Source organism: Perca flavescens, chromosome 14 (genome assembly GCF_004354835.1).
Source record: "Perca flavescens isolate YP-PL-M2 chromosome 14, PFLA_1.0, whole genome shotgun sequence".
In the NCBI taxonomy this organism is placed as follows: Eukaryota; Metazoa; Chordata; class Actinopteri; order Perciformes; family Percidae; genus Perca; species Perca flavescens.
In genome coordinates, this window is record NC_041344.1 from 7,272,024 (window position 1) to 7,299,263 (window position 27,240).

Genomic DNA, 27,240 nt, shown 5'->3' on the forward strand with positions numbered 1-27,240 from the left:
TGAGTATTACCATTGTATGCTACTTTATACTGTACATTTCAGAGGGAAATATTATATGACTTTGAACTCCACTGCACTTCACTTGTCTCACAGTTACTTTGCAGATTACCATTTTCTATCCTTTTCCTGTCCACTGAAAACCACTGAAAACCATGTAGCCTATCTCTAAATGTGATAATGTGAAGGTTTTTGATAGATAGTGTTTCTTTAAGCACCGTACCTGGGGTGACAGAGCTTTCACCATTGCAGCCCCCCTCCCTCTGGAACTACCCATACACATCCGTGACTGTAGGCTACTGACCTGGACACATCCAAAACACTAATCAAAACACACCTATTCAGATTAGCTTTCCGCATACAATAGTCTTACATTCCTCACCTGATAGTTACTGGTTTTATTCTTTTTAATTGCTTTTAATATGCTTGTTCTATGTGTTGGTTTTATTGCTTATCTATAATGTGCTATATGTGCGGTTTTTTTACTGTAAAGTGTCTTTGAGTACCATGTAAAGCGCTATATAAATAGAATGTATTATTATTATTATTATTATTATTATTATTATTATTTATGAGTTGAAAAATGAATGGCCACAAAGCTGAAAGTAGTAGAAAGCTAGTATAATGTTTCCATTCGTCATTTCCAAGATGTCACATGTTTATGGTTCGGATGGACACGCCCACGCAGGTTCAGTATGAAAGGCAAAATCAGCTGACTGTAGCTCTAGGCGGCTTTTACTAAGCAAAAGAAGATGAAGAACTTAATTGTGTTGCTGCTCTTCTGTCACGTTACATCTGCAGGTAAGATCCCATTGGGACTGGTGTAACTTGACTAAAGTCACTTTGTAGCGAGACATTGGGAACCTGCAGCTGCACTTTCACTTTGTCACGACTTGGCAATAACGCCATTACGTGTCTATCTATCTGACACTGAATGCATATGTTCTAATTATTATAAGGACCCGAACACTGAAAGTGCGATGAACCTATTGTTTTAGAAAATAGTATTATTATTATTTTCTGCTGCGCAATCGCATCGTTGAAGGGCTTGAAATTACTTTTTTCCCCCCATAACTTTATTGAAAAAGTAGGCTTCAAATATTAAAATATGCAACATTTCAGACACTACTCAAAATAATGCTCCAAAAAAACTACAATATGATTTTAAATAAATAAAAATAGTGTTAAAGGGTGATTAAACAATATAAAATGACAATGAGACAAAAGGAATATACAGTACATTGTTCTTCAAAAGGTTCACCATACAATATGACAGTTGTGTTAATCTTTTGTTTCTATAAATTTGAGAGACTTAATATATTCCTTGAATTAACATAAAAAAGCAGTGAAATTGGGGCATTAAAATTTGCCAGATAAAACCAATACATTGACAATGAATTAAATTTTCAAATTCTCATGTTCAAAATAAAAAAAATATTTATTTTTTTAATTCAATATTGCTATATGATTGGTTATACACAATATACAATGCATAATTCGAGTCCATAAAGTAACTCAATGTATAGGCTTGAGATGAAGTAGCGCAACTGTCCCCCAATATCATTGTTTATAGTTGGTCTGACGTAATTCAGTCAAAATGATATATTACAGCGATTCCAACACATTAACTAGGTTTCCTTAATAATAAGTACATCAGTACACAATTGCAAAAGAGCATGAGTTCAAATAGGGCTACATTAAAAAAAATATTGTAGCCTACACTGGCCAACATCACTCATTTCTCAATGTGCAAACTTAGAACCTAAATATGGGATAGGGACTATTTTCTATAAACCAAACATTCTTTGTCCTGCAGTGAAACACTCCCTGAAATATTTCCTTACTGCATCTTCTGGAGTCCCAAACTTTCCAGAGTTTGTGGGTGCGGCGCTGGTTGATGAAGTCCAGGTTGGTTACTGTGACAGCAACATCAAGTCTGCAGAACCCAAACAGGACTGGATGAGAAAGTTAATAAAGGATGACCCACAACACCTGGAGTGGTATGCTCTGAAATGTTTAGGTAATCAGCAGGTCTTCAGAGCCAACATTGACAGCTTGAAGCAACGCTTAAACCAAACTGGAGGTACAGTATGTTTATGTTCATCGGCCCCTAGCCAGCCTAGTGGAAGGTGTGTGTGTGTGTGTGTGTGTGTGTGTGTGTGTGTGTGTGTGTGTGTGGGGGGGTTCTTTTTGCAGTTTTTTTCCTCATTTTGTATTTAATTATGAGGTTCAAATACTTCATTTTGGTGTCTTTTTATGCACCAATTTGTGCTGGATTAGCGTGTCTTAACAGAGCACGCTTTTTGATGCACCGAAAATATTTACTAAAATGTTGTCAAATTGCTTACCAATATCATGTACCACCTCTCTCTCTCTCTCTCTCTCTCTCTCTCTCTCCCCCTCCAGGTGCCCACATTTTACAGAGGATGAACGGTTGTGAGTGGGATGACGAGACCGGAGAAGTTGTTGGTTTTAATCAGTACGGTTATGATGGAGAAGACTTTATTGCATTGGACCTGCAGACGCTGACATGGATCGCTCCAAAACAACAGGCTATTATGACCAAACTTAGATGGGATGCTGAGAAAGCTAGATTAGAATATAATAAAAACTACTACATCCACAAATGTCCTGACTGGCTGAAGAAGTATGTGCACTATGGGAGAAGCTTCCTGCAGAGAACAGGTAATCACATAGATAGACAAATGTACTGTTGTATGGGCTCCGTGTTCATGTGGCTTTTCTGTTTCTAACGCACTGTAACATTCAAATGAAAAGGAAACAATAGATTAGATTAGATTAGATATACTTAATTAATCCCAAATTTGGAAATTTCAGTGCTACAGCAGCTGCAAAGAAAACTCTTGCACACTGTCTAACTTGCAGAAAATATATGAAGTTAAATAGTTGGCAATGTTTCAGTACTAGGCCATCATCAGGCAAAATAGTGCTACAGCAGCAAATTATAAGACACACAGCACACATACAGAATATACAAGAAATATTAAATAGGATAGAATACAAGAAAACCATTCTAGTGTCAGTACAGTACACATACGTATTCTTATCTTTTTCTGTCTGCCTCTCTGCAGAGGTTCCCTCAGTGTCTCTCCTCCAGAAGTCTCCCTCCTCTCCAGTCAGCTGCCACGCTACAGGTTTCTACCCTGACAGAGCCATGATGTTCTGGAGGAAAGATGGAGAGGAGCTTCATGAGGACGTGGACCTCGGAGAGATCCTCCCCAACCACGATGGATCCTTCCAGATGAGTGTTGACCTGGACCTTTCATCAGTCCCAGCTGAAGACTGGAGGAGGTACGACTGTGTGTTTCAGCTCTCTGGTGTGGAGGACGACATCATCACCAAACTGGACAAAGCAGAGATCAGGACCAACAGAGGTGAGACTGGAATCAGACGTGATGGAGCTTGGTTTTTGTTATCTTTGCCAAGGTGGTTATCTTTGTGGTCTTTTACAGTTGAAACCAGATATTTACATACACTTAAAAAAAAAAAACACAAAAACATTTATTTCTTTACTGTCATACATTAAATCAGAGTTAACTTTTTCTGTTTTAGATCAATACATATTAACATATTTTTTGCATTTGTTAATTGTCAGAATCGAGCGAGGGAGAATTTGTATGTATTTTTTTTATCACTTTCATCAAAGTCAGAAGTATACATACACTTCCTTAGTATTTGGTAGAATTTCCCCTGAAACTGTTTCACTTGGGCCAAACGTTTTGGGTATCCTTCCACAAGCTTTCGCAATAGTTTGCTGGAATTTTGGCCCACTCCTCTTGACAGAACTGTGGATGCATATAAAGGCAAACCTCAAACACAGAGCCTCTTTCTTTGACATCATGGGAAAATCAAGAGAAATCAACCAAGACATCAGGAAAAGAATTGCAGACCTCCACAAGTGTGGCTCATCCTTAGGTGCAATTTCCAGATGCCTGAAGGTCCCACGTTCATCTGTTCAGACAATAATACGCAAGTATAAAAAACATGGGAATGTACAACCATCATACCGCTCAGGAAGGAGACGGATTCTGAGTCCCAGAGAGGAACGTTTTTTGGTGCGAAATGTGCGAATCAATCCCAGGAAAAGAGCAAAAGACCTTGTGAAGATGCTAGCTGAAACTGGTAAGACAGTGTCATTATCCACAGTAAACGAGTCCTGTACCACTATGAGCTAAAAGGTTACTCTGGGAGAAGAAAGCCATTACTTCAAAACCACCATAAAAAAGCCAGACTACAGTTTGCAACTGCACATGGGGACAAAAATCTTAATTGTCATGTCCTGTGGTCTGACGAAACAAAAATTGAACTGTTCGGCCATAATGATAAACGGTGTGTTTGGAGGAAAAAGGGCGAAGCTTTGAAGCCTCAGAACACCATCCCAACTGTGAAGTATGGGGGTGGTAGTATAATGTTGTGGGGCTGCTTTGCTGCAGAAGGGACTGGTGCACTTCACAAAATAGATTGCATCATGAGAAAAGAAAATGTTGTGGATATATTGAAGCAACATCTGAAGACATCAGCCAGGAAGTTAAAGCTTGGGCGCAAATGGGTCTTCCAAATGGACAATGACCCCAAGCATACCTCCAAATTAGTTACAAAGTGGCTTAAGGACAACAAAGTCAAGGTATTGGAGTGGCCATCACAAAGCCCTGATCTCAGTCCCATAGAACATTTGTGGGTGGCACTGAAAAGGCGAGTGCGAGCAAGAAGGCCTACAAACCTGACCCAGTTACACCAGTTCTGTCAAGAGGAGTGGGCCAAAATTCCAGCAAACTATTGTAGAAAGCTTGTGGAAGGATACCCAAAACGTTTGGCCCAAGTGAAACAGTTTCGGGGCAATTCTACCAAATACTAAGGAAGTGTATGTATACTTCTGACTTTGATGAAAGTGATAAAAAAAATACATAAAAATTCTCCCTCGCTCGATTGTGACATTTAACGAATGCAAAAAATATGTTAATATGTATTGATCTAAAACAGAAAAAGTTTACTCTGATTTAATGTATGATAGTAAAGAAATAAATGTTTTTTTTGAAGTATATGTAAATATCTGATATCTATATAACAGATTTCTATAAATGTTGGTGGATAACATAGGCCGTAATCAAAGAAAGAACTTATGAGAAACTGGTGTGTATAATGCCAACATTTTAATTTCAACCTTATTGTCCCCAAGAGGAAACTTGTCTCACAGCCAATTAAAGCACAGAACACAGGCTTGAACATAAAACATAATAAATACGTAACACGTGCAATTATGTTAAAAGAACAGCTAAAAAAAATCCCCACATAAACATATAAAACAATGTACAGCAGGCACAAGTTGTTCCTGTATTGGAGACGGTGTTGAGATGACAGAAATGAGGGAGAGAGAGATACAACCGGATGCAATAAAGGTCTCGGTTGCACTCAAACTATTTGTCGCCAGTATGGCTGGCTGTGAGATTTAGATTCTGTGAAGTTATACTTTATTACATAACCAGCCATAAGTCTTAAAAACATTGTGCAGCCAACTGTATGCACATTTAGAGGACCGGTGCTGACATTTACTCCCGGGAGTTCCTGCAAAGTTACTTTTCACATGTAGATGGCGCCACGAGAAAATGGTAATTAAGTTAGCCCATGCACCAGAGAACAATGAAAAGGAGTGAAGAGCAAATAGCACCACTGTGTGGATAATTGAAAAAGTACCTTTTACATTTTGGCTTTTACATCCTAAACTCTGAAGTGTAGAAGCAAACTCTTCAGCACGGCTTGATAAGTTGCAACAATGTGAATGAAGCCAAAGTGTGAATGTTGTGTGTTGGTTCCAGTTGGTCCCCCAGAGTTCCCTGCTGGTGCTGCTGTTGGAGTTGCTGTAGGACTGCTGCTGCTGCTGCTGGCACTCTGCATCTCTGGACTCTTCATCTGGAGAAGGAACAATAATGGTGAGGAACAAACATGTTTTTACTCCACTAATGACTTTAATAGGAATACCGCTGATAGACTCGTCCTACATATTATTTGTGGTACTTGGTGGGAAATCAATCCTTTTATAGGCGATAGTGAATTTATTATTTTTCTCCTTTTATAAATTCTGAAATGTAAATGTAATGTAAAAAGTCTAACATTGTTTTCTCTCATCTGTATTTCAGGCTTCCAACCTGCTAACAGTAAGAATTCTAACTTAAAATACTTCAAATCTAGTGCCCTATATTTAGAATAAAATAAAATATAATAGTAGTCTAAATATAGGGCACTATTCAAATCGATTTTCTTTTGCCCCCTTGTGGACAAGCAACTAATATCCTGTTCACCATACAGTCCTTCCAGAAAAATGCAGAGTTTTTTTGTGATTGTTGCGGGCAAAAATCCTTGATTATGCGGCACGTTTTCTTAAAAAATGCGATGGAATATGCGGGATACCGTATTTATGCAATTTTATGCGATGAAATTGCGGGAACTTGCAAAAACTGCGGTTTGATGAAAAAGAGAAAAAAAAAAGATTTCCCCCAACACCCTGCTTTTGGATGATTTTCACGTCGCGTAATTATGTCACTTCATAACGTCACTTCATAACGTTCCCATGGCAACAGGGGAAAACGGCTGCTCTTGTGGAAAGTAAACGCAACATTTTTCAACTTTCTGCTAAGCTAGCACATGAAATCATGCAAGCCCTGCATATTTTGCGCAGAAATAGGCAATTTATGCGCCTAAAGTGCGGCGTATTTGAAAAAATGCGGGCCACGCATGCGGACTTTGGCTGATTATGCATTGAATTATGCGATCGCATAATCGTGTTTTTCTGGAGGGACTGACCATAAAAAACTAATGTTCCCCAAAATGTGGACATCAATATGACTTTTACAATTTATTTACTACTATTCTTGACAGGGTGACAGTGGAGATCAGAAGAGGATGCTGAACTCCACAGAGTGAGGAGTCAACATTTTCCTAGACAGGATTGTCTCAAAGAAAAACCCGTCTAGAGATTACTGACTGGTGCAGGACTGACAGAGCCGGGACGGTGGCTGCCTTTTAAGACTGTAAGACATGAAGTTGGAAGAACCACTAGACGCACCAGTCCCAGCGTTCCAATACTACCATACTATTTAGTATGTCAGGAAAAAGATTTAGTACATCCCAATTAATGTGAAATGCAGTTTGCCAAAAGATACCAGGATGTGCTACTGCATCTGGTCAGATGTTGCAGTAGGCAAGCCAGCATGCTTTTTTGGCTATTCTGACCCACAATCCTTCAGAGTTTTGAATGTGAAAAGATGTTGCAATGAAAGCTGAGCCATATTGTGTGAGTGAGGGGATGTATGGATTATATGAGGTTTAAAGTTCATATAGTTGTTTCATACAATTAAAGTATTTTTCCTGAATTCCTCTTTGGTAAAGGTATTTTGTTATTAATTGAATGTTGAATACATATAATCAGAGTTTATCATGATAAACTCAGGTATTGATCAGCAGCAAGCAGAAAGAGCCTTAAAGTCACAAACCATAAACTTTTGCCTGGATATAAGATGTGTTAGTACCGTACGCATAAACTCTATAATGTTTTATAAAGTGCTTCACCAACAATAAGTGAGGATGGAAAGAGAGTAGAAACAGCGCCAAAGAAAGAGCAGAGCAAAATGAGAACCAGCATCAGGTGTTCAAACATCAACAGAGGTGATCCATTTCTCTTGTTGGAGCAGTTTTCAGAGTCCACAGCTCCAGATCAGTTCAGGAGCATTCAGCCTGTCACACACAGATCACCTGATCTCATCTTTGGCTTTAAGAAGCTCTCAGGGCCACCTCAGCACATCTACTCACTACAACATCAATGAAAGCACTCTTGGAGTTATTGTTTGTTGTCGATATTTTTGATCAGGACTGTTTTCAATCAGCCACACAGAACACAAGAAGAAGAAGACACTACTGCACCCCCACAAACTGCAGAGTATCTGATCTGGAGCTGACAGTGACCTCTGACCTCCCACAAGATTTAATACATGTCTGCACATTACATTCCACTGTCCTGAATTCCCACTATTCCCACTAGGTGGCAGTATCGGCCTACAGCTGTTACGGATATACATATTCATCCTGCTAATAATTCTTACAATTATATTACATTATATTACATTACATTATCCTACATATCATTCTAGAAGATCTGAGCAGCAGAAGGTAGAATACTCCTTTCATATGGGAACACAGCTGAGAAACCAGAATAAAGCCCCGCATGTCTCCCCATCCTCTCACACAGGCTGGAATTATTATTAATATTATATTAGTATATTAGATTATAAACAACATTCACCCCAGGTGAATAGGAGAAAATAATTAACTAACAGATGTCAACATGAAACTTCTCCACTTAATTACTTACATTGAGACATATATTTTTGTATTACAAGTTTGCTGAAATGTTATCTTTAAATATGCAAATGAGGCCTTATCTAATGCTAATGTTTGTGAATTTAGGAGAAATTTGCAGGTGGAAATAGACGGTGTACTAAAATAAACACCTAAATGTGTATTTTGTATGTTTTTTTTTTCCAATAGTCTGAAAGAAGACATGTCATGGAAGCAAAATAGCCCAAAAACTCAAAACTGAAAAATGAAAAAAAAAGCTACGTTGTGTATCTATGTGGATCGTAATAAACTAAACAAAACCAATAAAGTTCCGCATGTCTCCCCCTACTCTCACACAGGCTGAAATAACATCATTTTACTTTCTCTTTCGTTCATAACCTCACCGGGTCAGTTTAACCAAGTAACAGGTGACGTTGATGCTCAGTCTAAATTCCCATTGGTTCAGACGAAGGGTGACGACAGTGCTCCTTCTGGTTTTATCCTCAGTTGACCCTGGTGCTCGAGCTAGTGATCATGGGACAAGCGCCTCTTTTACGCAAGTCAGGAGGAAGTGGCCAGACATAATACCCCAAAACAACATTTTGAAGTTTGACTCATTAATTTAGCAGTTACAGTGGGGTCACATATTCTGACGGCTGCTACTGTACTTATAATATATGGTGACCTCAGAGGTACTGGCTCTGTGATGACTATAAATAAGAAAACTTGTCCAGATTGATGGGATGACAATTACTCTTTACAATATTTTGAAGTTTAACTCCTTTATTAAGCAGTTACAGTGGGGTCACATATTCTGACAATTTACCCAACATGCTGGTCCCTTAAATATTCACTTATTTACAGTAGAATATGAATATTTTAAATGTAGGTCTAGTGTAAGGTTTTAGGTAGGTTATTACAAATGTAACTGGTGCATGCAGCAGCGCCCTCTGCGGTCCCAGTTTCTGATGGTCAGGCTGCTCGGAGAGACCAGTGTTATTTCTCCAGGTTGGAGGACGGCTCGTTTTGATAAAAGGGAGTTTGGAGCTCGTTGTTTCCCTCAGTGCGGTAGGAAAGATGCGTCGTTTGTGATTTAATATCATTTCGCTATTTGATCCCGGAAGTTCGAATCTGTTTTCTTTCTAACTTTACCGAAGTCCAGCTCGGTCCTCAGACACGTCTTTATCAAAACAAGATGAAAAAGTTCCTGTTGTTGCTTCTCTTCTGTCACGTCTCATCTCCAGGTAAGATCACATTTTAAATCTTTACTTTACTTTGAACTCAGCTCTGTGTTTAGTTTCTGTGGAGCTCTGGAACACAGCTGGAGTTTAGTTTCACTTTAACCTCACCTCGAGACTATCATGTTTTAGATTACCTGAATCATACTGCCATCATATTTATGATAAAATAATGATATGCGTCTATTTATCCTTTATTTTGATATTACATGTTGGAAAATCGGAAGCCTGTCTAGGCTTTTTTTTTTTTTTATCATGTACAAAATAAATATTTTGTAAACAAAGTAAACTTTCATTGTACAAAATCAGACTAGTGAAATGCAGCTGCCTTTCTGAGATGGTAATCCAAGAAGTAGAAAATAATGTAATAACTATAAATTGTTGGTCAATTGAACCTGGGACTGCATCCAAGGCTGCAGATGTTAGCTAGCACCAGTTGTATGATAACAGAACACAAGGAGGAAAGAGATCAGGTCCTCAGCTGGACACCAAGCAGGGATGGTTCATTTCATGTTCCACATCTGAAACCCTAAACTATGGAATGACCCACACTGGTGTCACTTTGTATATATATATATATATATATATATATATATATATATATATATATATATATATGCCATCAGCAGTCATCTGGGAATGTACAGAGTAGTTACTATTTAAGCTGTGAAATAGAAATGGGGTTCCATCACCCATAGCAACCTCTCCTTCCAACACCACACCAATCAAATCAGCAGAACTCCCTATTGTGGGAGTAATGTTATGTTTTATTTTTTTTATATTGTTGCTATATATGATCATTTTAATTAATGTAAAGTGTCTAAGTACCGTCAAAAGCACTCTATAAATAACATTTATTATTATTTTTATTATTATTATGCATTATTAATAATTTCAGTTTCTGTCTCTCAGGTGTCCACATTGTCCAGCTTATGAATGGCTGTGAGTGGGACGATGAGACTGGAGAGGTCAATGGTTTTGATCAGTATGGTTATGATGGAGAAGACTTCCTAGCATTGGACCTGAAGACATTGACATGGATTGCTGCAAAACCACAGGCTGTCATCACCAAACAAAGATGGGATGCTGACATATCTAGAATAAAACACAATGAGTTTATCCTCACTGAGATTTATCCTGAATGGCTGAAGATGTATGTGGACTACGGCGAGAGCTTTCTGTTGAGAAAAGGTAGAATCACATTTCCTGATGTAGTTTCATGAACACAACAATGTTCATACAGTCTGCTCAGACTGAACTGCCATTTTATTATCACTCCAATCAGTCTGACATCACCTTCTTTTTGGCTGTTTTCTGTGGTGGTAAGATTTGATCTAGCCCTCCTCAATCAGTAGAGACTGACAAGTTAGAGTGCTCTGACATTACTTTCTATCAATAGCCAATGATAGCCAGTGCACAGTTAGCATACGGTGAGTAAGTTTAACTGCATTGACAGGTGGTCTTTCAGTTGGTCCGTTTGTCCTTCAGCTTGTTACAGACTGACTGGATGGCTGTAAAATACTGTACATATATTCATGGTCCCCAGAGAATCTATTGTAAAAACTTTGAACCTCTGACTTTTCAGCTAACGCCATCATCAGGTCAAATCCTTCTGTTTATCCAGACATTTGATTTATGACCAAATACCTGCAAAACTAATGACATTCTCTCAGCCTCAGCTGTACTTTAGGTTTAGCACTAATGAGGAAATATTAGAATGCTAACATGCAGAACTGAGATTATAACCTGCCAAACATCAACATGCTGCTAAAATTAGCTCAAAGCGTCGCTGTACATCAGAACAACCTCAGAGCTGCTAGCATGGCTTTAAACTTTTAGTCTTGTTGGTTGATGTTTATTTACTTATTTATTTTACTTGGAAGAATTTTCACACCTTCTGTTACCAATTCCCTATTGTATTTTTCTTCAGTTTTCTTTTTCCGTTGTTTTCTTTCCTTTCACCTTTGACCTTTATCATCTCTCTCTCTCTCTCTCTCTCTCTCTCTCTCTCTCTCTCTCTCTCTCTCTCTCTCTCTGCAGGTCTTCCCTCAGTGTCTCTCCTCCAGAAGTCTCCCTCCTCTCCAGTCAGCTGCCACGCTACAGGTTTCTACCCTGACAGAGCCATGATGTTCTGGAGGAAAGATGGAGAGGAGCTTCATGAGGACGTGGACCTCGGAGAGATCCTCCCCAACCACGATGGATCCTTCCAGATGAGTGTTGACCTGGACCTTTCATCAGTCCCAGCTGAAGACTGGAGGAGGTACGACTGTGTGTTTCAGCTCTCTGGTGTGGAGGACGACATCATCACCAAACTGGACAAAGCAGAGATCAGGACCAACAGAGGTGAGACTGGAATAGGAAGTGACTGAAAGATGTGTTTAGGTTACTTCAGTTGTCCTGAAGTTCATGATTTATTGATTTGTCACCTTTCTGATGCTGTGTGTAAGCTAGCTCCATCAGCCTTTTTTTCAGAGACACATTTGTACAGTTGACTGCTGTCTTAAGACTGATACAAACTCTACCATTTCACAGAGCAGTTAACAGCTTCCTCCATTTTTTTACTGTGAGGCTCTAAACAAAAGTGTGTTTTTGTTGGATTAGCTTTTGTCTTTTGGTTTATTATGGAATAAGTCAGTCATCTTTTTGTTTTACTTTTTAAACCAATGCACTCCACCTGTTGCAGGACAAACCAACATGTAATTGGTTCATCAGTAATGTGTGTACAGGTGTTAATAAATATATAGATCTGTTCAATACTTCTTTGTCTATATGATTGTAAACATTGTTTTTTGTTAAACAGGCAACCCTAACATGCTCATTCTCGTCGCTGCTGGAGTGGCTGTTCTTGCTGTCGTCGTCCTCGCCGCTGCCACTGGATTCATTTGTTACAAAAAGAAGAAAAGTGAGATACTAAAGATCTAAAAGATTTTCTCTTTTTTTACTTGAAGTTAAAAAGTTAAAACAAACTATTGTAAAGAAACCAATAGAGACGGTAGCATGATGATGATGATGATGATAAATGTAATAGGTGAAGAGTAGAAGGGTAAAATATACTTGTTTAACATTAGTAGGAGAATGATTAATAGAGGGTATCAGATTCAGTGGGAAAAGGTGACAAATGTTCATTATCATTTATGTTATAGCTTTAGTGCGTAACTTTTTGATATTAATTAACATCCGTTACATTCAAGCCATCGCCAAATGAGTTCCACACTATCAGCTCCACACAACTCTCTCTGGATTTCTCAGTACGGCTACGTTCAGAAGATTGTGTCGTCTGCCGCATAGAAACTCGAGTGAAGATAATGACCTCTTAAGAGTCCATCATGTTTTTTTAATCCTCCGTGTCCTCGTTGACTACTAGCAACTGCGTGGAGGAGGGGTGGGGGTTGTGCACGATGACGGAAGGCTTGTATCATGTGGATGCGCAGACAGTGTTGTCATTACTTAGAATTCCTCATGGGGGGCGACAGAAACTACACACTGTAGCTTTAATTTCCAACTGTGACAGCTGAAATGATTTGTCTTCTCTTCTTGTTTCAGCCAAACTCCCTCAACCATGTGAGTAGAACTTGTTTTTATTCTATTGTATCTGGTCTGACATGCTGTTACCAGGATGTGTTACTGCAAAACAGACTTGAGGAAAGACATGAAGATTGTAAATTATTTTCTCACTCAGTGATTTCTCTGCTTACAGAGAGACCAAAAACAATGACTGTTTGACATGACCTGGAATTACTGTAGATGGGAGTAATAAATAACATGTAGTACTAGAAATAATTAGATATTTGTGTGACAAAGATAGCAAATTGAATTTTCTTGCATGGATTGTGGATTTGGTGGAAGATCAAAATAACTTCACTAACCTTTCCTCAAATAAAGAGAATTGGCGAAATATAAATGACCAATAAAATGAAATAAAAACTGAAAGGGGAAATTTAAGGTTACTTTTATTTCATTCATATAGCACATTAAAAGCAAACCAGTTTGCACCAAAGTGCTTCACAAAGATGAAAACATATGTATAGAAGCAGATATAAAAAGCTCTTGGGGTTGGAGGCTGCTGGTTGCTAATGTCACATTCAAGTTGTTGAGTCAGCTCATTGATTGTGACAGATGGAGCACGTCTCTTGGTTCTGGATCAAACATCAGATGCTAAACCTGTTTCAGAGGCTGGAAATCCTGAACACCTTTTGGTGGATCTGCAGAGTTCATCTGAATGACCAGCCTCTGGACAGGCTGCATCATCCTCTGGTTATTAAAGGCAGATCAGTAACAGTGGCTTTTTCCTTACAGCTCCTCACAACAGCTCTGAGCTCTCTGAGCTCTCTGAGAACCTGAATCCAGAGACCTGATTTACAAACACATCCTGCACTGGTAAAGCAGTAAACTCTTCACATCTCCAGTTAAACAATACCTGAAATTATAAGCTTCTACAACAAACCTTTATATTACAGCCCCTAAAATACTAGCTTTCAAATCTTGAGTATAAATATAACATGAAAGAGTCATGGAGCAAAAAGCAACAAAAGAAAATCTTTTAAATTTCTTTATTAGGAGTTGACAAAATGTTTAGTTTGTCGCTATGTGGAATTGAAAATCTTTATGGTGAAGGATATGTTTGTGTGTAATTAATATCCTTTCTGTGCTATAGGTTTATATAATCAAACTCTCAGTTCATATACAAAACTATATAACTATATAACTCTATGTGTACTCTATCTAGATATGCATATGGTTTGGGTCTTATAGATTAACTACTGTAACATGTATGTAACCATCCCAATGAATTAGGGGTAAAACAACTTGACAGCAACATCCTGATTATTTAGCTTAATTAAAAGAAACGTGTAAATATTCTGATTATATATTTCTTTTAAAGTGTGGTTTTGGTCTTTAAGAATCTCAGCCAACACTCAGCATGTCAGATGTGTTTGATATTCTCATATTTTGTATTTTATTTTTGAATCATTAATGTCAAATAAAATTACTTTTACATTTAAAATGCATCAATTTCCGTTTTTTTTTAAAGATATTTTTTTTGGGCATTCTTGGGCCTTTGACAGGACAGCTGAAGAAATAAAAGGGGAGAGAGAGAGGGGGAATGACATGCAGCAAAGGGTCATAGGTTGGATTCGAACCCGGGCCTGCTGCGTCGAGGAGTAAACCTCTGTATATGCGCGCCCGTGTTACCAGCTGATCTATCCGGACTGCCATTGTGAAGACTTCTGACTCAGATGTATAAGATTTTAAACTTTATGAGTCAAACTAAAGGCAGAAGTCAGAAGCTGTTTTCTGGACTCACTCTCTGATCTTTCAGTCCACTAAACCTTTGTTCCAACCCAGGTCTCTGGAGGGGAAAGGAAGCAGCACAGAGGCTCTTAGAGTCTGACAGTAGACTTATTTATTACAGGAGCAACAACTAAATGAAAGTGAACTCGTAAAAGAATCAAGCTACATGTTGTGTTACATGATCCAATGTGTTTTGGACTTTAGCAGCAGACAAGCCCAAACAAAGAGCTTTAGTGGAAGCAGGCAGGAACAGGTAACAGATACATTAAAAAATACCATAGTTGGGTTTAGGAAAAGAATGCAGGGAAAGGCTTTAGCAACACAAAAAAGTCACAAAAACACGCTAATAAACGGTTGGCTTTAGGGACGAAACATTGGGGAAGGCTTAACAAACACAAACATAACAAACTCACTAAAACACGGCACATAACCGCTGAAACGCGGCGGAAGTCACTGATGTAGTCAAACAACTCCACAGTGGCAAAGCCCCGGGGATTGATGAGATCCGTCCAGAAATGCTCAAGGCTCTGGGTGTGGAGGGGCTGTCCTGGTTGACACGCCTCTTCAACATTGCGTGGAAGTCTGGGACGGTGCCAAAGGAGTGGCAGACTGGGGTGGTGGTTCCCCTTTTTAAAAAGGGGGACAAGAGGGTGTGTGCCAATTACAGGGGTATCACACTTCTCAGCCTCCCTGGTAAAGTCTACTCCAAGGTGCTGGAAAGGAGGGTTTGGCCGATAGTCGAACCTCGGGTTGAGGAGGAACAATGCGGATTCCGTCCTGGTCGTGGAACAACGGACCAGCTCTTCACTCTCGCAAGGATCCTGGAGGGAGCCCAACCGGTCTACATGTGTTTTGTGGATTTGGAGAAGGCGTATGACCGGGTCCCCCGGGAGATACTGTGGGAGGTGCTGTGGGAGTATGGGGTGAGGGGGTCTCTACTCAGGGCCATCCAATCTCTGTACGACCAAAGTGAAAGCTGTGTCCGGGTTCTCGGCAGTAAGTCAGACTCGTTTCAGGTGAGGGTTGGCCTCCGCCAGGGCTGCGCTTTGTCACCAATCCTGTTTGTAATATTTATGAACAGGATATCGAGGCGTAGTCGGGGTGGGGAGGGGTTGCAGTTCGGTGGGCTGGGGATCTCATTGCTGCTCTTTGCAGATGATGTGGTCCTGATGGCATCATCGGCCTGTGACCTTCAGCACTCACTGGATCGGTTCGCAACCGAGTGTGAAGCGGTTGGGATGAGGATCAGCACCTCTAAATCGGAGGCCATGGTTCTCAGCAGGAAACCGATGGAATGCCTTCTCCAGGTAGGGAATGAGTCCTTACCCCAAGTGAAGGAGTTCAAGTACCTTGGGGTTTTGTTCATGAGTGAGGGGACAATGGAGCGGGAGATTGGTCGGAGAATTGGCGCAGCGGGTGCGGTATTACATTCAATCTATCGCACTGTTGACGAAAAGAGAGCTTAGCCAGAAGGCAAAGCTCTCGATCTACCGGTCAGTTTTTGTTCCTACCCTCACCTATGGTCATGAAGGCTGGGTCATGACCGAAAGAACGAGATCCAGGGTACAAGCGGCCGAAATGGGTTTCCTCAGGAGGGTGGCTGGCGTCTCCCTTAGAGAAAGGGAGAGAAGCTCAGTCATCCGTGAGGAGCTCGGAGTAGAGCCGCTGCTCCTTTGCGTCGAAAGGAGCCAGTTGAGGTGGTTCGGGCATCTGGTAAGGATGCCCCCTGGGCGCCTCCCTAGGGAGGTGTTCCAGGCACGTCCAGCTGGGAGGAGGCCTCGGGGAAGACCCAGGACTAGGTGGAGGGATTATATCTCCAACCTGGCCTGGGAACGCCTTGGGATCCCCCAGTCGGAGCTGGTTAATGTTGCTCGGGAAAGGGAAGTTTGGGGTCCCCTGCTGGAGCTGCTCCCCCCGCGACCCGACACCGGATAAGCGGACGAAGATGGATGGATGGATGGATGGATGGATAACCGCTGAAACACGCTAATACACGGCTTAACAAAAAGGCTGAAAACCACCACACGCAAGACGCAAACCCCGTTCTCCCACGTGAAAGTCCTGTTTTACCCATCCGCCACCTCAACCAACCTCCTTAGGCGGTCCCGCGTCTCTTTATACTATGAATGGACCGGTCTCCATTAATGTAATTGGAGCGCTCCACGTATCTACTGTACGCACAATTTTACTTTGGCGTACACATTGCACGTATTTTCAAAGTGTAAACCTGTGTTATTTGTACGCTTTTGAGTGAGAGTGGGCTCTATTCCTACATCTAAAATTCCAGGGAGTTATACCAAGGTGCTAGTTTCCTTTGCTTCATCTTCTTCTTTTTAAGTGGAGCAACAGAGTCTAAAGTCGTCCGTAGGCAAGCCGTAACACCATCTACACAATTGTCGATTTGAGAGGGACTAAAGTTTACATAAAGGTCCTCTGTTGTATTAAAACAAGGTAATGAGTTTAGTGCTGTTGGAATGTCTTCCTTAAATTTAGCTATAGCACTGTCAGATAGGCATCTAGTATAGCTAGAGTAGCTTTTATCTAATGTCGTATAATCGGGTATTAAGAATTCGAAAGTAATTAAGAAGTGGTCTGATAATAAAAGATTTTGCGGGAATAATACATCTTCAATTTTGATACCATATGCCAGCACGAGGTCGAGGGTGTGGTTAAAACAGTGCGTGGCCTCATGCACACTCTGACTGAAGCCAATAGAATCTAGTAGTGAGTTGAAAGCGGTAGTAAGGCTATTGCTGTCAACGTCCACATGGATATTAAAATCACCTATAATAAGTACTTTGTCTGATTTAAGGACTACACATGATAAAAACTCTGAGAATTCAGATAAAAATTCAGAATACGGACCTGGAGCTCGGTAGACAACAACAAATATATTTGGCTGTACTGATTTCCGTGTTGGATGTTGAAGATTAAGAACAAGGCTTTCAAAAGAGTTATAATTTAGTTTAGGTTTAGGATTAATTAACAGGCTTGAATCAAATATGGCTGCAACTCCCCCTCCTCGGCCTGAGCCTCTAGGAATTTGAGTATTAATATGACTGGGAGGAGTTGCTTCATTTAGACTAATATATTCTTCATGGCCCAGCCAGGTTTCAGTAAGACAGAATAGATCAATTTGATTATCAGATATCAATTAATTTATTAGTACTGTTTTAGAAGACAGAGATCTGATATTTAGTAATCCACATCTAATTTCTAATCCTATCCTTTTCTATCATTGCAGTGGTAGTTTTAATTCCAATTAGGTTGTTAAGTATTGCCCCTCTCTTGGTTACTTTTGATTTAACTGATCTTAGTCGAGGAACAGACACCGTCTCATTTTCTTTTGGGACAGGCTGTGGCTGGCGTGAACTGGATGCTACATTGACTATGTTTGCAGTCAACTTCTTATTACTTAGGGGCTTCATCCCTTTGTATGGTCTGTTGTTGATTATAATTGGAATAGTACTAGTACTACATGTTACTGGAGTAATACTAGTACTACATGTTATCCTGCAGAAAACATTTTCAGATTCATCCACTTGTATAGTGCTTGGGTGGAGACCATCACGCTTCGGGAGGTTGGGCATTTCCCAGAACAAGTTGAAGTTGTCGACATAGGGAATGCTCAGGGAAGTGCAGAGTGGTTCCAGCCAGGTGTGGAGCCAGAACAGTCTGGGCCATCTCTCCGCACCCTTCCTGTAGGTAGGTAGAGGCCCAGAGATGACGATCCGTTTACCTGTGCCCATCAGGGTGGAGAGGAGAGTGGTGAAGTCTTTCTGGAGTGCTATCGACCGTCTCTCTCTGATGTCGTTTGTGCCCACATGCACGATGATGTTGTCGACCTTGGCGTGGCGGGGGAGGATGCCGGGAAGTTTGTGCTCGATGTCACGGACCTTGGCACCGGGGAAGCAGTAGACCTTGGAGGGACCGCTAGGTAAAGGGGGAATGTGGAAGTCCCTTACCATGGAGCTTCCGATGACCAGAAGATGTCTATAATCTCTTTTGGTCAGAGTTAAGTCCTCTCCAGATGTTGTTACCTCAGCAACACTTATCAGATCATCACTGTATCCAGAAACATTTAAATATGATTTATTACACCTGACCACTTATCAGAAAAAAACAGAGAAACCGAGAAAGGCTGTGTTATGAAGTTATCCAGCTCTACAGGAACTAACAAACTTGTAAGGAGTCATTCACAGGGGACACACTTCAAACTGCTACACAGTCTCACACCCAGGCTATTTATTTCAGATAATTTACATGTGTTGCAGCTGTATATTTTCAAATATTTCAATCACTTCTGTTTTGATAAAAGAGCTTGTGAAAAGTGGCTTTGACTTAAAACTGAACATTTAGCCTACTTTGTAAAAAATATAAATTAGAGATAGAGAAATATATATTGTGTATCACCATTCAGCCGAAAAATACAGAGATATGATTTTTAGTCCTGGACTAGTGGAAGATCTGATAAGAATCAGTGTGGAGGGGCCCAGCTTGCAGAAATGTGATGGTAGGGAGTGTGGCAAGCTGGTCTAGCCAAGGCCAAAGGGGAAGAAGGCCAAATGACAGGTGTTGGCCATCTGAGGGGCATTTGACAGGTATAATGTGCTTCAAATAAAAAAATAAATAAAGAAATGTACCAACTCCTTATTCTTGTTTAAAATAATTGACATTATATATATATATATATATATATATATATATATATATATATATATATATATATATGAATGTATATGGAGTGTGATAAAAAGGTGACCTTGAAATTGTGGCCATAATGGCGACGCAAGGAAAAATTTGGGTGCACCTAAATTTTGTGCTGGTGCACCTAAATAAAAAAAGTTAGGTGCACCAAGGCAAAAAGTTAGTCTGGAGCCCTGTATTGTGTTTTCAAGTTCAGATGTGTAAAAAATACCATTCACTTGTTTGTAAGGTTTCACGATATCCTCAGACTTTCTAAAAAAAAAATTGTAAATGTCTCTAAAGAGTAACAGACCTATGTGTAGTTACGGGTCAAATATGACCCGGCAGAGATTATTCAGTTTGTGAAATTGTCACGTAATTTAATCTATTGTTTTATGTACATGGACTCGTTATCTTGTTTTTTTTCGTGATGGTCAGCACTTTTTTTTTAACTAATTTATTTCAATGGGAAGCATCTTTCGTGATCACACTTTGTGCATCTGTGTCATTTGGACCCTCCTCTTCATTAGATGTGTATTCTAGTTTAAAGACTTACGTCTTTCCTAACCTCTTTTTAAGTTAAAAAATGAGTTGTATATTGTAAGATCAATGGTCCATGGGGTCAAAACAATAACATTTAAAAGAGTTTATATGGAAATTAATACATAATAAGTTAACTATGACGTGAAAAACAATGTTGTATGATAATCTTTTTTTTATTTTTTATTTTGGGGTAAGATAAATCACGGGTCAAATTGGACCCGCTAACACAGCTTTCTAACACATAAACAAAATATGTGACAAAGATACGACGATGGTAGCTTTATATAAACATAAGTGAGGTTATTAAAGATGTTTACACTGCTGTTTAATTTCTTTGGTACTGTTATTTTGTTTTTCGATTAAAAAAAAAAAAAAAAAAAGGTCTGGCTCTTTATGTAAAGACATGATTGAACTATCCAGGAAAGACAAAATCATCTATGCACATATATGACCTATACGGCTACACGAGGGTAGAGGTAATCCCTAAAAGCTTTCTAAAGCACTTATTACATATAACATTATTATTAATGAATAGTAACATTTGTTGTGTGGAGATATTGTTGACCTGCCTGCCTGTCTGATTTTAAAATGTTGCTCTTTAACACTAAGCCACTAAGCCTGTTTAGATATTCTTAACTCTGCTGAAGTGGTAAATCCCTTAACGATAATAATGGAGGAAAGATGGAGAGGAGCTTCATGAGGACGTGGACCTCGGAGAGATCCTCCCCAACCACGATGGATCCTTCCAGATGAGTGTTGACCTGGACCTTTCATCAGTCCCAGCTGGAGACTGGAGGAGGTACGACTGTGTGTTTCATCTCTCTGGTGTGGAGGACGACATCGTCACCAAACTGGACAAAGCAGAGATCAGGACCAACTGGGGTGAGACTGGAATCAGACGTGATGAAGGAAACACACATTTAGTTTACTCTTAACAGTCCTGTAGTTCATGTGTTTTATGTGTTGGATTGGAAGTTTTGTTTCCTTAAATGGTTTCATCAGTTTCTTTTATCTAGTTTTTTTTAATATATAACTTTAAGGATTAGATCATTTAAATGATAGTTACGTTATTGTAGCTCCAGATTCTATGAGTATAGGCATAGCCCTCTAAGAGCTGTTACTATTGGGTTTATCCCTTCGCGCATGCGCAGTCGAAGGGATAACCCAATAGCAACAGCTCTTCGAGGGCAAAGCCTATATGAAATAGAACCAATCTTTACTTTTACAGTAATGTAAACTAAACTAAACTGCTTTGGAGAAATGATTGTTGTCCACCACCATGATGTTTGTGCTGTCTGCCCACCGGTTATATACTGTAGCTTTGATTTAATGAAAAAGAAATATTTCAATAATGAAACATACAAAACACTTCTTTTTTAACCTCTTTCATAAAGGTAACTTAAAGTCTCTGAATACAGGTTAGTGGTCTGGTTGATAGATGGATGTTCTTCTCTTCTAACCTGCTTCATCTGTTCAGGTTGGGACTATTTTTTGTTGTTTTCTGCTCAACAGAGAAGCCCACTAACATGACCATCCCCATCATCGCTGCAGTGGTTGTTCTGGCTCTCGTCCTCCTCGCTGTGATCAGAGTCCTGGTTTACAGAAAGAAGAAAGGTGAGACACTCAAACAGAAAGATTGCCTCAGTTCTTTCTCAGTATTTAGATTTTAGACTTAAAATTAATGCTTTGATACAGACTTCAAAAGTGAAGCGAACTTCAAACTTGAGCAGTAAGTGGTGTGAGGCTCAGTGCATATCATTATGATATGACTAGAAGAGACAAATATATATTTTAGTTAAATATTAATACTTATGTGTTGATATTTCATCATATTTGCTTCTATTCTTCATATATTATGTTTAATGTGTGTTTACTTTTAGATAATCCAGTTGTATTTGATTTATTAGCGTTACTGATAATCCACTCCGAGACATTTCTGTCCCTTTAAGGCTGACTGGCAGTTTGATGGCCCTCAACCAACAGCTGAGTGTGGATAGAGTTTGGTTTAGGAGTGTCATAAAGAAGAATAAATCTGTAAAAGAAAGAGAAACTAAAATTGTGGAAATAGAAATGGGCTAAATTAGTAAATAAAAAAAATTGGAAACATAAAAAAGAAATAATAAATAAATAAATAAATGTGGATATTGGAGCCAAGATTATGATTTTGATATTAACTTATTTTTGGATGAATTTATAGATAGAAATGTATTGATCCTTTCAGAAATTCATCGTGCACAGACAGACAGACAGACAGACAGATGGACGGACAGACAGACAGACAGACAACAGGACCACTAAACCCCCCCTCGCCCCCACACAACAACAATACACAACACCAAATATCTTAACATTATAAAATAGTAAAGTGCAGTATCATTAGCAATAGTATGGTCAAACATCATCAGTGACATTTTTATATTATCCCAAAGTGCAGTATTATCGTAGCCTCGTGAGACCGTCCTGATCTCGTGAGCTCCAGTTTTCCACTCGCAGATCAGTCTGGCATCTTGAGATAGAGAAAATTTGGAGCCGTTCGCCAAACGACCGACCAATCAGCGTTGGTTTTGAGGCGGGTTTAGGTGTGACACAACGAGAAGCATCTATCACCAACGTAGGTGGTGATAGACAGATGGTTTATCCAATCAGCTAACCAGTATTTTCAGACAGCGGTAGCCCTAATTCCGTTAGCCGCTCGCTAATGCTTTTTTCTCTTGGATCCTTCTTTTGGAATAAGGACCGGGAACCTGAAATGGGGCCTTTTATTCCTAAATTCTCGTTACACAAACGGCAAATATCCTTTACTTACATGTTGCGTGCTTGCTGAGCTAACAAGCTATGCTTTGCCTGCAGCAGCAGGGGTAGCCTGGCTTGTGGTTGTATTTTCATACGCTTCATTGATATGATTGGTTGATTTGGCCCGTCTATCACCAAAATAGGTGGTGATAGACAGATGGTTTATCCAATCAGCTAACCAGTATTTTCGCCCCTTCCCAAAAGTTCTCCAACGGTAAGTTCCCAGATGGATATGCCGAGCAAATGCGAAGCAATCCATCTGGCGGAGTCAGGTTAGTAGTATCACACAGAAAGGATCAAGTTATTTTCCTTAACTTATTCAGTAGTGTGATGCTGGTAGGAATAAATTATTTGCAAGCCTGGTTGGTTTGTAAGGACGGTACCCTATATCTTCTGCCTGATGGCAGCACCTCATACGCCTGGAATAGGGGATGGAGCCCATCACCGCAAATTGCTTGTCCTTTCCTCACCACCCTGGTTTCGCAGATCGTGGTCATCTGCATTGCAGGAGCTGTTCTTCCTGAGGTCTTTACAACTATTGAAAATGTGGCGATGCAATAATAAATACACATAACAACAGAGAAGTGATATGAAAAGAAGTTAAGTAAGATAAAAACAGAAAGAGAGAAGAGATTTGAGTGACTAGAAGAGGGGATCATATCCACTGGGATGAAGGTGTCAGAAGATACTTTGCCAAAAATAAAACATGACTTGTCTTTGCTTTGTGTTTCAGCCAAATGCCCTCCATCTCCTGACAACAGCTCTGAGCTCTCTGAGAAACTGAATCCAGACTCTAAATCCTAAACCCATCAACCTGCACACAGTGAGTTGACGTGAACTATTCACACAAAGCTGCCATAAACTCTGTGAAACCTTCTGGGATTGGTTCTCTATCCACTGGGAAACCTCTGGGACACATTGGAGCTGTAAAGAACATCTCCGACTTGGGGCGCCTGGACAGCTCACCTGGTAAAGCGTGCGCCCCATGTACAAAGGCTCAGTCCCTGTCGTAGCGACCGCAGGTTCTCTGGTTGTATCAGATCACCGGGGGCAACGCTGCAAATCAGTCAGTAACATCCAGAAACATGCTGCGCAGATTAGACACCCGAAATGTGCCGGAGGTGTCGGTGTAAATGTAAATGTGTGTTACTCCTGGGCCCAGTTTTTCTAAAGATTTCATCTGGATGAAATTGATCTGGATTTGGAAATCCCATGTTTTGCTATCCAGGATCACCTGATCCATCTTACTTTATGCCAGTTTTTTAAAGGAACATTGGATTGGATCACTGTGATCCAAATACCAAATTTCAGGATGACCAAATCCTGTTTACCAGAGCCTTAAATGGAACCAACAGTGTAGCCTGCTGGCTTAGCAAAGAACAACAGGTAGGCAAAATACTGGTGGCCACAAATGGACATTGTTTGTTTTTGAAACATTTTACATTCCTTATTTTGTTATAATGTTAAATAACAAAACAAAAACAATACTATCTAATAGTCCATATCTCATTAGATGTGACATGCTTCATATATGCTTCAAATATGAAGAAATGTATATATCGTCAGTAAACCTTTATTTTATGATCATTCACTTAACAAAAACCCTCTCTGATTGTATTTGGTTCCAAAAATCACAACTGAATCCACCCTTCTGATGAGATCAGGATAATCCTGTTTTTTTTTTTTTTTGGATCAAATAGATTCCAAAGCGAGTTCAAAGTTTTGAAAAACCCAAAGGGCGGGTTTGATCCAGATCAAATGTAAGATCGGATTACATGATCTGATCTTGGTTCGGAATCCCTCTTTTGCTTTTGAAAAACCCATTTCCAAGATTTGATCCAATCCGTGATCCGAAATCCCACTGGATTACTTTTGAAAAACTGGGCCCTGGTGATAAACTGGACTGACCACACGCACGCACACACACACACACGCATACGCACACACACACACACACACAAAGCACTGACTGTACCATTATCACACCTATGAGCCAATCTGTGAAACACAGCCATCAGGTGCACAAACACATGATTGCTTACAGTTTTTTTCCAATTTTGCAAACTAGGCTGTTTTTATCAAAATACTTATAGCATTATCAAAATCAAACTTTTGCACCAAATGGCACACACTTCATTCATATTACCAGGTTTTTGTCTAACTAACTACACACTGTTGGGCATAATGAAAAGCACTCTCATCTTTAGTATGCTTTGTCATAATATTAAAATAGTTCAAATTGTAGAAAATTCTTCAGATTGTTCACATGCACAGACATATTTGCAGATACACACACATGCTGTTGAAACATTTATTTTTTTATTTTTCACCAAACAAGTCAGTGCAACATATGCACAGCAGTTATATTTACATTGGACTGAACAAAAATATGCTCACAAAAAACAGTAAACTGAAAAAGAAAATTGCAGAAAAAATGTGCAGAAAAAATATATACAAAAAAAGGGGCAAGAAAAATAATTAGGCCACACAGCTGGGTCTTCCCATTTTTGTAAAAACAAAAGGTGCTCACCTGTGGTCTTTTCATAGTGCTTACTTCCTGATTGAAGTGGTAACAATAAACCATTGAGGTGATTGGCCAGGGGCCACTTACATTGGCCAATTAGCTCATGTAGTGTCATTTTGAATGGCAGTGTTTTGAAATGGCAAACATGTGACTTTATGTCAGATTGTTGTGTCTTATGCAGAGAACTGTGTTCGGTGCATTTAAAAAGTGCCATTTTGAATTGCAAAATGTGTGTAAAGCAGAAAATGTGTTTAGACTTTTGGAGACTTGAGAAGAAGTTTTGCTCTCTGTGTGTCAGTTGACATAATTGTGCTATACATGACATTTTAATGTGTTATAAATTGGAAAAAACTGTAATTGTAGACACACCGTTCAGGTTTAAGCACGATAAAAATGCAGCAGGTAAGTCTAGTATTTTCTGTCCTGTATTTTCAGTCTTTTTTTTGTTTGATGTATTTTTTTTTTACTGTAATTGTAAGCTGTACTGGATACAGTATTTTATGTTTGTCTGTTGTTTCCTGAGCTAACAGTGTTATGCACATTACTAGCATGAAAACTGGGACATGCTTTGTTGTGTATTCTCCATGTTGACATGTTGACTGATTTGGGTATATGGAGAGAAATACATGATATTTCCCTCAGTCTGCAGCATTGGTCTTGTGTAGTGTTTGGTGAACTTATTGTATGTTTGCACTTTCTCTGTGTACTTAATTTACAGTACTCTAACCACTGAAGTAGAATTGCTAAAAGTGTTTAACTGGTTCAAACAGAACTAAGTCATATGAACCGTGTGTGTTGCACATGGTAACACAATATGGTTTTTAGAAATTAGTTTCATTTTGCAAAGGGTCTGAGGTGTTCTGCTGATTGGGTGTAGGATTTGGAAAAACCGGTCCCTGTTTTCAAAATAGTGCTTAAGCAATCGACAAAACTGTAACAGTCCTCCTGATGCTGCTGTGTCTCTACGTCCTGTCCACGGGGGGCGCTGCCACTCTGCTGACTGCTCTGGAGACAGACTCAGGTATTGATCAGCAGTGATATAGACTCAGGTATTGATCAACAGTGATATAAACTCAGGTATTGATCAACAGTGATATAGACTCAGGTATTGATCAGCAGTGATATAGACTCAGGTATTGATCAGCAGTGATATAGACTCAGGTATTGTATTGATCAGCAGTGAGCAGAAAGAGTTCAAGCCTCAAAGTCAAAAAAATAAAAAAAAACTAGATTCTCTGGATAAAATATGTGACACATATTGATCTGTTTATGTAATAATCATGACTAATCAGTTGAATAACAAAAGATCTGAGTTTTCTTATGAAAGAGAAACTCTATAATGTTTTATAAAGTGCTTCAGCAACAATAAGTGAGGATGGAAAGAGAGTAGAAACAGCACCAAAGAAAGAGCAAAATGAGAACCAGCATCAGGTGTTCAAACATCAACAGAGGTGATCCATTTCTCTTGTTGGAGCAGTTTTCAGAGTCCACAGCTCCAGATCAGTTCAGGAGCATTCAGCCTGTCACACACACATCACCTGATCTCATCTTTGGCTTTAAGAAGCTCTCACACTCTCTTTCTGCTTCACTTTCATTTCTTTTTACTTCTTGTTTTCAAACACTGAGGTAAAATAATGCTTCATGGAAACTATCTTGTGTTTTCTTATATTGTCTGTGCTGATAGTCGGCCTAATGTGTGCCAAGCCCAGTGTGTAGCTCTGAACTGAAACTAAACTAAATACCTGAACATACTAATACATAAATAAAAACACCTTATTGGATCTGGACTTCAGAAAGGATATAAGCTGTTCCCCTCCA

At 39.5% G+C, this 27,240-nt stretch overlaps 2 protein-coding genes across 3 annotated transcripts; both read left to right on the forward strand.

The window, feature by feature from the left end:
* The first annotated feature begins 694 nt into the window (after positions 1 to 694).
* LOC114567984 (major histocompatibility complex class I-related gene protein) lies at positions 695 to 7,385 on the forward strand. The gene is made up of 7 exons (XM_028597302.1): positions 695 to 798; positions 1,814 to 2,080; positions 2,404 to 2,682; positions 3,090 to 3,392; positions 5,832 to 5,945; positions 6,153 to 6,170; positions 6,892 to 7,385. The coding sequence occupies exons 1-7, from the start codon at positions 750 to 752 to the stop codon at positions 6,894 to 6,896; spliced, it is 1,035 nt and encodes a 344-aa protein (XP_028453103.1). The 5' UTR covers positions 695 to 749; the 3' UTR covers positions 6,897 to 7,385.
* Positions 7,386 to 11,625: 4,240 nt separating this feature from the next.
* Positions 11,626 to 25,147, forward strand: LOC114567979 (HLA class I histocompatibility antigen, alpha chain G). 2 transcript variants are annotated; one of them, XM_028597296.1, is made up of 4 exons: positions 11,626 to 11,927; positions 12,385 to 12,486; positions 13,128 to 13,145; positions 13,881 to 14,512. In XM_028597296.1, the coding sequence occupies exons 1-4, from the start codon at positions 11,708 to 11,710 to the stop codon at positions 13,937 to 13,939; spliced, it is 399 nt and encodes a 132-aa protein (XP_028453097.1). In that variant the 5' UTR covers positions 11,626 to 11,707; the 3' UTR covers positions 13,940 to 14,512. The 2 variants fall into 2 exon arrangements, with proteins under 2 accessions (XP_028453097.1, XP_028453098.1); XM_028597297.1 differs by lacking the exons at positions 12,385 to 12,486; positions 13,128 to 13,145; positions 13,881 to 14,512 and adding exons at positions 21,618 to 21,719; positions 23,632 to 25,147.
* The last annotated feature ends 2,093 nt before the right edge of the window (positions 25,148 to 27,240 follow it).